The sequence below is a fragment of the Leucopleurus acutus genome, assembly GCF_964270905.1.
Source record: "Leucopleurus acutus genome assembly, chromosome: 8".
Lineage (NCBI taxonomy): Eukaryota > Metazoa > Chordata > Mammalia > Artiodactyla > Delphinidae > Leucopleurus > Leucopleurus acutus.
Genome location: NC_139151.1, coordinates 107,492,727 through 107,503,213, shown reverse-complemented (window position 1 = coordinate 107,503,213; position 10,487 = coordinate 107,492,727). Strand labels below are relative to the sequence as shown.

The window sequence follows — 10,487 nt, the reverse complement described above, 5'->3', positions numbered from 1 at the left end:
CTTTAACGTTCTTTTTTTTTTTTTTTTTTTTTGCGGTACGCGGGCCTCTCACTGTTGTGGCCTCTCCTGTGGCGGAGCACAGGCTCCGGACGTGCAGGCTCAGCGGCCATGGCTCACGGGCCCAGCCGCTCCGCGGCATGTGGGATCTTCCCGGACCGGGGCATGAACCCACGTCCCCTGCATCGGCAGGCGGACTCTCAACCACTGCGCCACCAGGGAAGCCCCTAACGTTCATTTTTGATTATGCTTTGTCTTTGTGTCTAAATTGTAATTAGGTTTCTGTTTGTTTGAATTCACCTAAAAACTCGTGGTCATTCTAAAAGAAAAACAAAAAAAACTCGTGGTCAGTGTGGTCCACCCAGGAGAAAAGTTTGAAAAACAGTGTCTTGGACAGGAACTCTCATTCACTGCTGGTGGGAATGCAAAAATGGTACGGCGCCTTTGACGGTGTCTCACAAAATTCAGTGTACTCTTACCGTATGATCCAGCAACCGTGCTCCTTGGTATTTCCTCCAAGGAGTTGAGAACTTAGCTCCACACCAAAAATGTGCACAGTTTTATTCACAATTGCCCAAACCTGGAAGCAGCCAAGATGTCCTTCAGTAGGTGAATTGTTGAATAAACTGTGGTCCATCCAGATGATGGAATATTACTGAGAAATATTTCTAAATGAGCTATCAAGGGCTTCCCTGGTGGCGCAGTGGTTGAGAGTCCGCCTGCCGATGCAGGGGACGCGGGTTCGTGCCCCGGTCCGGGAAGATCCCACGTGCCGCGGAGCGGCTGGGCCCATGAGCCATGGCCGCTGAGCCTGGGCGTCCAGAGCCTGTGCAGCCCAACAGGAGAGGCCACAACAGTGAGAGGCCCGCGTACCGCCAAAAAACAAAAACAAAAAATTTTTTAAAAATTAAAAAAATAAAATGAGCTATCAAGCTCGTTTGGAGGAAACTTAAGAAGTGAAGTGAAAAAAGAAACCAATGAGAAAAGGCTCCACATTGTAGGAATCAAACACTATGACATTCTGAAAAAGGCAAAACTATGGAGACAGTAATAGTTCAGTGGTTGCCAGGGGCTGGGAGGAAGGATGAACAGGCAGAGCACAGAGGATTTTTAGGGCAGGAAAACACTCTTTAGGATCCTGTAATGGTGGATTCATGTCCTTATACATCTGTCCAAACCCATACAATATCCAACATGGAGAGTGAACTCATATAAAATATAGACTTTCGTTAATATTTAAATAACGTATAAAAACTTTTTGGGTTTTTTTGTTTTGTTTTGTTTTGTTTTGTTTTGTTTTTGGCGGTACATGGGCCTCTCACTGCTGTGGCCTCTCCCGTTGCGGAGCACAGGCTCCGGACGCGCAGGCTCAGCGGCCATGGCTCACGGGCCCAGCCGCTCCGCGGCATGTGGGATCCTCCCGGACCGGGGCACGAACCCGTGTCCCCTGCATCGGCAGGCGGACTCTCAACCACTGCGCCACCAGGGAAGCCCTATAAAAACTTTTTTTAAAAAAAAAAGAAACAGTGCTCTTGAGACAGCATCGGGGGAGGGCAGCTAGAGCCATTGGGCCAGCAGCGTGGGCCATGTCCTGACTTGGGTACTTGGCCAGCGAGTGACCCTGGGCCAGTGGCTTTGCTGTCCTCACCTGTAACGTGGAAAGCTAATGTCTCATGGACAGGACTGGCCTGGTGTCCACAGGGCCTGGCTGGGAGTGGAAATCAGGGCAGGGTAGCCTGAACTACAACTTACGTCCAAAAGAAGGGGCTCTCCCCTTCTCTGGGAAGGCTTCCTCAGCTCTGAGAATGGCCCACATTCACACTAACATGGAACCAGGAACCTCAGAGGTCTCCCCCGCTTCCCCGCTTTCCAGTCCCCCTCATGCCTCACCCCGACCAGTCCATCAGCAAGTCCCATCAGCTCTCCCTCCCAATATACCTCCCAGATCCCCCCACCCCACCTCCCACTCCGGCCCCTCCGGTCCACTATTCTGTGAGCACTCCAGACCTCAGGGCCTTTGCACTGGCTGCTCCCTCTGCTGAAACTACCTTCTCCCAGTTAATCCTCAAGACTTGCGCCCCTCACCTCCGCCAAGCTCAGATGCACTTGCTGGGGGGTGGGAGGGGGGCTTCCTGGCATGGCCGGCTTTAAACAATAGCCCCCTGGCCCCGGGTTATGTCACCTCTCCCCACAGAGGCAGCTCCTGCTAACAGGGAATTGTGTCTGTTTCATGCATCGCTGTGTCTCTGGTGCCTAGAGCAGTGTCTGGTGTGCTGGAGGCACTGGGAACGTTTGCCCACCTGGTACCTCTGCTAGGGTGGCCGGCCACAGTAGCCCCTACCTGGCCCCTCCTTTGTTCTCCTCCCGGCAACCTTAGGATGCTTTCTTAAATTGCCTCAGCTTCTGTCACCCCGCTTCAGTCTCCCCAAGGGCTCCCTACTGCCTGCAGACAAGGTCCAGCGATTGATGCCAGCCCATCAGAATCAGGAAGGTCCAGGAGAGCAGTGGGAGACCAGGGCGTGGAGAGGCCCTGCAGGCAGACCCTCAAAGGCACTCTTACAACGAATAATGTTTAAACCATGTGCCAGCCCAACACGCACCAGCAGGCCATGCCAGGGCCATGGGAGACCCCCGAGTGGCCCCCTCGGCCCTACTCTCCTACTCTCAGGACCCTCTGGCTCCACTACACTCACCCTATGGGTGACATCCCATCCCACGGCTTCCCCAAACACCCAGCTAAAGCGCCCTGCCCACCACTGCCCGGGGCAGTCCCTGCTCAGCCTCTGCCCCTTTATCATCCCATCATTGGTTCATGGTTAGCGGCCCTACATTGTGTCATCCCAGCCTGGTCCGTAAGAAGTTGCCCAGGTCACACTGTGACTCAAAATCCAGTGCTTTTTCCCTATGGAGGGCAACCTCTGGGTCTCTGCTGTGAGCTCCTGCCTGGGGGAGAAACTGGCCCCAGAAACGACGTTAGTGTCCCCTTCCCGTCCCTACACGGCCCTGGTGCTTTTGAGAAAGCCACCCTGAGTGACACCCAGAAGCTGGGTAGCAAGGGGTTGCATCCCCAGGTCCGTGCTGGGGGCTAGGGGTGTAGGCAGCAGAGCGGGGTCAGGGGGTGGGGGGCGGGTAGGATGCCCGGTCGCATTGAGTTTGGGGTGGGGACGTGCCCACCCCCAGCCAGACTCTGTCCTCAGTGTGAACGGTCATTCCAGCAGGATGCGCTGCCCTTGGACTCCCAGCTCGCGCCATCTTCCTCCCTCCCGCTCAGCCAGGCTGAGCTCCCACCTGGTCACACAGGCAGGCCTGGGGGAGGCCCCCTCCCCAGAGGAGAGGTGCAGAGCCTGAAGTCAGATCTCGGCAGGTCTAATTCCCAGGATGTGCTCGGGCTGAGCTGAAGGCGGCGGGGCCCCTACTCTCATTTCCCAGGGGAGGTATTTCTCAGCGTGCAGCCCCAGCTGGGCCTCGGGCCGGTCCCACTTCCCTCCTCCCCACCCTTTCAGGCAGCTGCGGGGGAGGGGAAGTGAATCGCATGTCCAAATGCATCTCCAAAATCGAGGCTTCAGCCGAGTCTTTGACCCTGAACCGTGGGGGACATCAGTGTCGCAACCAGCCCCAAAACGGTTAACTTAAAAAAATACACCACCACTGCTCCGCTTCCCCAGGCCCAAGGCACCAGCAAAAATACTGCTAGCCGTCCGTTTTTGCTATTTTACACCACCCTTTCCATTGTAAGCCATAATTTTCAGAGGTTTATAGGTCAGCTATAAAAAAAAAAAAAAAAACCTCGCCTTTTGACTAAAAGGGAGCACTTGGAAACTAGAAGGCTGGTGGGTGCCCGGGTGGATCCGGCCTCGAGTTTTTCCACCGAAGCTGCGGCGCATCTCATCCCTCCCCACCCCCACCTGCCCCTGGGCCCTTCCTCTTGGCCTCCCCCTCCCTTCTTCCCCCGCAGGCCTGCAGGCTGCCCCTCCCCCACCGTGGGCGAGAGAAGAGGCCAGAACACATCTGCGGTCCTGCGGCCCCACCCTGGGGGACACCGGGGCCCACGAAGCGGAGGACTTTGGAGCCGTTGGGGTCCACCTTGGGCGGGGCCTGAAGAATTTCAGGCTCAGGTTCGCCCTCTTCGGGCCTGCGACCGGCCCAGTCCCCGCAGGTGCCCACCTGAGTCCCATTGGGGCTCGGCCCAGGGCAGCTGGGGTGGTCTCCTTGGAGCCTGGGAAACAGTGAGCCCTGGTCTCCGTGTACAGCCCTGCACACGTGTGTGTGTGTGTGTGCATGTGTGGATGTGATAAATGCAGAGCGAGGGCGGGGCCGCTCATCCCTAAATTAGGGCCCTGGAGCAGGTGGGCGTGGGCCAGCCCTGCCAGGAGAAAGCCCCCCTCCCTCCCTTTAGGGCTGCCCCCTGGGTTCTAACTCCCTAACATTTGGGGGTGCCAAAGGGGAAAGCTGGAGGCAGTACAAGCACACACGGAGCTGAGTTGCAGCATTATTCGGCCTCTTTATTTAGAACCCGGCGGACGAGGAGCCGGGGCAGTGGTGCAGACGGCTCAGGAACCTTTTTTTTTTCTTTTTTTTTCTTTTTTTTTTTTTCTTTTAACAGATTTGTCTTCAAGTTTAAAATAATCATAATAGTAAAAAGAGACAGCGAAAGCGCGAAGAGACTGCAAGCTAGATGGGCTTGTACGGCAGCTACAGCTTGTGAGCGACCCCCTCCCCCCAGAGTCCGCTATAAAAAATAAATTTACATTTGTCGATAACCAGATGCGAGTGAGGTGCCTTTGGCATAACCAATAACCGAGCTAGCGCGTGGCAGAGCGGCCCACGCCTCGACATAAATAGAAAATATAAGTTAGTATAACTTTAAAAACTTTTTGTACAAATATACATGTTTTTTTCCTTTTTTCCTTTTTTTTTTCTTTTTTCATTTTTTTGCACTGAGTTTCAGCAGAGATTAAACATTTTATATAAATGACTCTTAAAGCTTTACACCTTGGGACCAGTGTACTCCTCGTGCAGAATACATTTAGATATAAAAGACGTTATTAATACATTGCACAGTTTTCAAACTTTAAACACAAAACCGAACGCTGCTCCGTGGCAGCTGCCGCCGGTTGCTGCTACATGGACGGTCCCAGCCGAGGCCCAGCGCTCCTCTCCTGTCCGCTGCCCAGCGGGCTCCCTCGGGGCTCGTTGGGCGCGAGGCTGCGGGAGAGAGGTGCGGTGAGCGAGCGGCGACAGACTGGCCGCCGGGACCCCGCGGGACGCCCCTCCCCGCCCGCCCCGTCTGCCGCGCTCACCTCTCATCGCAGCCGCTTGCGCGGGGTTTGCTCAGCCGAGCCGACGGCTGGAGCGGCGCCGGGCGCGGCGCATCCCGCGGGAACCTCGTTCGACGCCTTGGCTTCGGGCGCGGGTCTCTTGCGCTTGGCGAAGAAATCTGCGGGCCACAGCGCGCGCGGCCGGTCAGGGCGGGGCCGGCCGGGGAGCCCAAGAGGGTGCCGGGAGGAGGCGCGGGCGGCTGGGCGGCCGGTGGGGGGGCGCCGTCCCCGCCCGCGCCGAGGTCCGCGGCGGGTCAGCTTTGTTTACGTCGCCGCGCAATGTGCTGTGTAAGCATTTCCCCTTGTCCCGCGGCCAAGCCCCCCGGGGCTACCGCCGCGCTTAACCCCCTCCGCGCCGCGATCGCCGCGCCCGGCCGCGCCCGAGGAGGGTCTCCAGTGGCCCGGGCGAGGATCGCGCTCGGAGGGGGCCAGAGCGCGCCCTCCCAACCCTCCCGCGCGAACCTCTCCGGAGCACAACAACAGGGCGGGGACGGGGTGCGGGCGCTGCCTCGCCCCGCGCGCTGCGGGCCCTTTAACGCCACGGAGGAGGCGGGGACCAAGAGAGGCCCCCGAGGGCCTGGGAGCCCGGCCGGCCGGACAAAGCAGGGCCGGGCCGGGCCGGGCCGGGGCGGGGCCGCGCAGGACTCACCGGAGATGAGAGGCCCGGACAGCTTCTTGATCGCGGCGCCTCCGGCGGCGGCAGTGGTGGCAGCGGCGGCGGCAGTGGCGGCGGCGGCGTTGGTGTTGGTGGCAGTGGCGGCAGTGCCCGGCGCGGGGCGCCCCGAAATCCCTGAGTGCGGCGGCTCGGCCAGGGGCTCCTGGCTGCGCGGCGGCGGGACCGCCTCCGGCTCAGAGCTCTCCTGCGGCGCCGGGGCCGGGGCCGGGGCAGGCGCTACGGACGGGCCGCTGGACGGCGACGCCGGCGCCTCCCCGAGGCCGTCGAGGGACTCATCGGCCGGCGGCCCGGAGGGCGGGCTATCGCCCGCGCCGTCCGGGCGGGGACGAGGCGCCAGGAGCAGGCGACAGCGCCCCACCTGCACCGTCTCGCGGTAGAAGGCGGGCACGGAGTCGCTGTCCACCTCGGTCCACTGCAGGCGCCCGGGGCCCCGCAGTGGCACGTCCTGCTGGAAGTTGTAGTCCCAGCGACGCTGGTCCTCGGCGCTCAGCTCGGCTAGGCGCATCTGCAGCTCACGGCTGAGCTCCTCGTGGTCCACGGGCCCGAAGAGGCTGCGGCAAGCGCTGGTGCGCGCGAACAGGGGAAAGGTGCGGCGGGCGACCAGGCGCTCCATTGCCGACGCGCTGCGGAGATACGCATCGGACTTTTCCGGGGGCTGCGCGGGCCGGGCGGCGGGAGAGGAGAGGAGAGGAGGAGGAGGAGGAAGAGAGGAAAGGAGGGCGGAGGCCGGGCGCAAGTGAGACCCCGCGCGCCAGAGTCTGCATTTGCAGAGGGACGCGCTGGGAGGGCGGCGCGGCGGCTACCTGGCTGTCGGGCCGTGGACTGCTCCTGAGTCTCGCTCGCTGTGTCGTCCGGCCGGCGGCCGCGCCCCCTCGGGTGCCTGTCCTCGCTCGCTCGGCTAGCCCTGGCCTGGCTGGCACCCACCGAGCGCAGAGCACTTGGCCTGTGGAACGCCCAGTCCTCGCGCGCCCCTTTATACGCGAGGGTCCCACCCCCCCGCGCACGGGCCCCGCTGCTATTAGCATAATGTAGTATTTTCAGTTTCAACAACACCGCGGCGATTGGCCGGCGCCGCGCTGCCCCCGCCCCTCCGGCGGTCCGGCCCCCGCCCGCCGCCCATTGGCCCTGCGCACACACCCACCCGAGGGCGGGGCGGGGCGCGAGGGCCGATTGGCGGGGCGCGGGGCGCGCGCAGCGGCGGGGGAGGGGGCGGTGCGCGGGGCGGGGCCGGAGTTAAAGGGCGCTGCGGGCGGTAACGTGACACCGCGGCGCCCCGCCCCCTCGCCCCATCCCCCCCACCCCCACCCCACCCCCACCCCACCCCCGCCCCCGCTCCCGCCCCCCGCCGGCTCCTTTGTCTGCAGGCGGGGGCTGCTCAGCGGCGGTGGCGCGGGCGCCCCCCCCCCCACCCCTGCTGGCGCGCCCTACCGGGCGCGGCGGGCGACGACCCCCGGCAAGACCGGCGTTCGGCCTGGCCCGACTCGCCCCCCCGGGGGCACCCAGCCCCGCCGCCCGCGCTCGCCCTTGGGCCTCCCGCGCCAGTTGACGGGCCTTTAACCCGCCGCGGCCAGCTCGTCCCTGGCTGGAGCTAGATAGGGTCTTCGGCTGCCCCCGCGCGGCCTGCTGCGCCCGAGGCTTGTGTGCCTGGCAGGGTTCCGCGCACCTGGAGCCCTAACACACCTGCTAGACCTAAGGCCCACGAGTGAACGGGGAGAGGGGTTTGGGGGGCCGGGGGAGGGAGGCTCTGCTCCACTCTTTCTCCAAGGGCGAAGTGACAGACACCTTGAGAGCTGGCCCACAATCGCCTGGAGCCAGGGTCTGGAGACTGTAGCCCTTGGGGCCGTCCATCCTGCCCAGTGGATGGGAAACGGGCCGTGCCCATCCTGAGCTATGCACCCTGTGACATCCTGAGCTACGTCACTGACTGGGTGCTCGGCCGCTTCAGGCTTGGCCAGGCCGGGGGTTGGCTGGCTGGCTATTGGACAGGGCGCTGGGGGCTTCTCCACTAGGGTGGGGCTGGCCCTGCCCAGCCTGGGACCCTGACTGTGCACGCTGATCCTCCCGGCCAGGCTTATCCCTTGTCACACAGGGAACCGCCAGATGGGGTGGGGGCGGGGGGGGGGGCAGCAGAGAGCAGCCACGAGGGCGCCCAGGCAGCCCTGGTCCAGCTGCTTATAGGAGCTGCGCCTCTCTGCCTCCATCCTGGAAGGCTAGCACCCCCTCATTTGTGCCCAGGAAACGTGTTGGTTGGGAAAGTACACACCTAAGAATGAATGACAGGGCATGCGAGCCAGTGGGCCCTACCACAGTGTCAGGGAGAGAAGAAGCCAGCCCAGAAAGGGAAGGACCTGCCCGGCAAGGCCTATGACCCTGCTCCCCCGCTTCTTGGTGTGGCCCCTGGCTCTCCCCAGTGGCCATCCCATCGGGGCCAGGCCACAGGAGACTGTAACTTTCTGCAGCTATCTCCTTGGCCCAGCCTGTCCCAGGGCTGGGGGCCTAGGAAATGCCTCCAGCAGCTCAGGTGGGGAGGGGGGCGGCCAAGCTCCTGCTGGAGGGCCCAGCGGGGCCCTGAGCTCCCAGCCCCTGTCCTGGGTGAGCCCCAGCGAGAAAGGAGCTGGAGCCGACCCAACGCAACCTGCCTGCCTCCCCCGCAGGGTCAGGTGGGTTCCAGGTCCCTTCAGGGGCGGGACTCCTTGCTAACATGCAGACGTGTCCTGGAGGAGGCTTGTGGAGGCAAGGTTTGGGATGAAGGCCAGCAGGAGAAGCCATCAGCCCAGCTAAGGGACAGGGCACGTTGCCACTCTCGGCTCTTGACAGCAGGACCAAAGTGGATGCAAAGTTGATGATTCGTGTTATATTTCTTTCCTCTTTTTTGTGTATTCTATTCCAACTTTTCCACAAGTACAGTTGGTACAAATTTTTTTAATTAATTTATTTATTTTTGGCTGCGTTGGGTCTTCATTGCTGCGCAGGCTTTTCTCTAGTTGCGGTGAGCAGGGGCTATTCTTCGTTGCGGCGCGCCGTCTTCTCGTTGCAGTGGCTTCTCTTGTTGCGGAGCACGGGCTGTAGGCACACGGGCTTCAGTAGTTGTAGCGCGCAGGCTCAGTAGCTGTAGCTCGCGGGCTCTAGAGCACAGGCTCAGCAGTTGTGGTGCACGGGCTTTGTTGCTCCGCGGCATGTGGGATCTTCCCGGACCAGGGCTCGAACCGGTGTCCCCTGCACTGGCAGGTGGATTCTTAACCGCTGTGCCACCAGGGAAGTCCAGTACAACTTTTTATCTTCGGGAAAATAAGATGACAGAGGCTCCCCTGGCCCTGTGGACCCCTTGGGTGGGGCTGATATCACCTGGCCTGGAGTTAGGAGGCAGGGCCTTGCCCCACCCTAGTGCCACGGCCACACCAGTCTCCCCAGAGGCCATATGCACAGGGCCACAGTGGGTAGTGACCACCAAACATGGAACCACATGGCCCCCAGGATTTCCCAAGAGGTCAGGATGCCCTGACTTCAGCCATCTGGGAGGGCAGGCCGGGGAAGGAGCCAAGCCCCGGCCCGGGCTCAGCCTCCAGGCCATCTCCCTTCGGACAAGACTGAAGCCACCGCACTCCCAGCCCTGCTCTGGGCACCCAGGGGAGCCAGCACTCTCGTCCCTGGCAAGGACTGCCCCATGGTATGAACACCTGTGTGCCCTGGCCCCCCCAAGGGCAGGGGACCTAGTGCACGCTTCATAACTTACGGGAGCTGACCCTGCACCAGGCCTCTTGCGACCCTGCCCTGCGCGTGCACGGTCTGGCCCGAGGACAGGCCTGGGAGGGCCATCCCGACTGCCTTCGGTGCACACGAGACACCCCCATGGGTGCCAGCTGAGTTCAGGCAGATGGGTCCCGGGGCCCCCCCAGCGACAAGCCCAACAGCATGTGACTTGGAGTCCCGTCGCCAAGGACTGGAAGTGGGCGTCCCATACATGTTGGGTCACATAGCGTGGCAGCTGTGGGGCCCTCAGCCAGCCGAGCCCTGCACAGGATGGTTTCCGTAGATCCCTTGCTGGGCCTCACCTGTTTTACGGGGGAGGGAACAGAGAGCTGGAGGCTTGGAGGCACAGAGGCTGGGTCAGCTGCCAGGGCCACCCCCAGCTGCCTGGTGTCCTAGTTATATTTCTCCAGGGGCCATGGGGACACCTCCTCGCTCAGTCACCTCATTAGGGCAGGGAGGTGACCTTCTGAGTCTGTGACCTTGAATTCGATCCAGGATGGTACCCACTGGCTTACTGAACCTGCTGTTCCCAGTAGTAGGCTGGGTCCCTCCCTGCGCCAGGGACGGATGGTGGGGAGGGCTGGGAGCCGCCAGCACTGAGAAGAGGCCCAGCCCTCCGCCCCAAGGGGCTCTGGACAAGCAAATATGTGTCTAGGTACGACAGCCAGGATCTGCTTTTGTAACTTAAAATGTATCCAAAGGAAAGAAGCATTTAAAAGGAACAATGTTTGTGCAGACAGCAGAAC

At 61.6% G+C, this 10,487-nt stretch overlaps 1 protein-coding gene across 1 annotated transcript; it reads right to left on the bottom strand.

Moving 5' to 3' along the window:
- Positions 1–4,368: 4,368 nt before the first annotated feature.
- Positions 4,369–6,927, bottom strand: CDKN1C (cyclin dependent kinase inhibitor 1C). The gene is made up of 4 exons (XM_082844253.1): positions 6,795–6,927; positions 5,965–6,614; positions 5,298–5,434; positions 4,369–5,202 (listed from the first exon to the last, which is right to left on the bottom strand). Exons 2-3 carry the CDS (start codon positions 6,602–6,604, stop codon positions 5,301–5,303), a joined length of 774 nt encoding a protein of 257 aa, XP_082700379.1. The 5' UTR covers positions 6,605–6,614; positions 6,795–6,927; the 3' UTR covers positions 4,369–5,202; positions 5,298–5,300.
- Between the last annotated feature and the right edge of the window lie 3,560 nt (positions 6,928–10,487).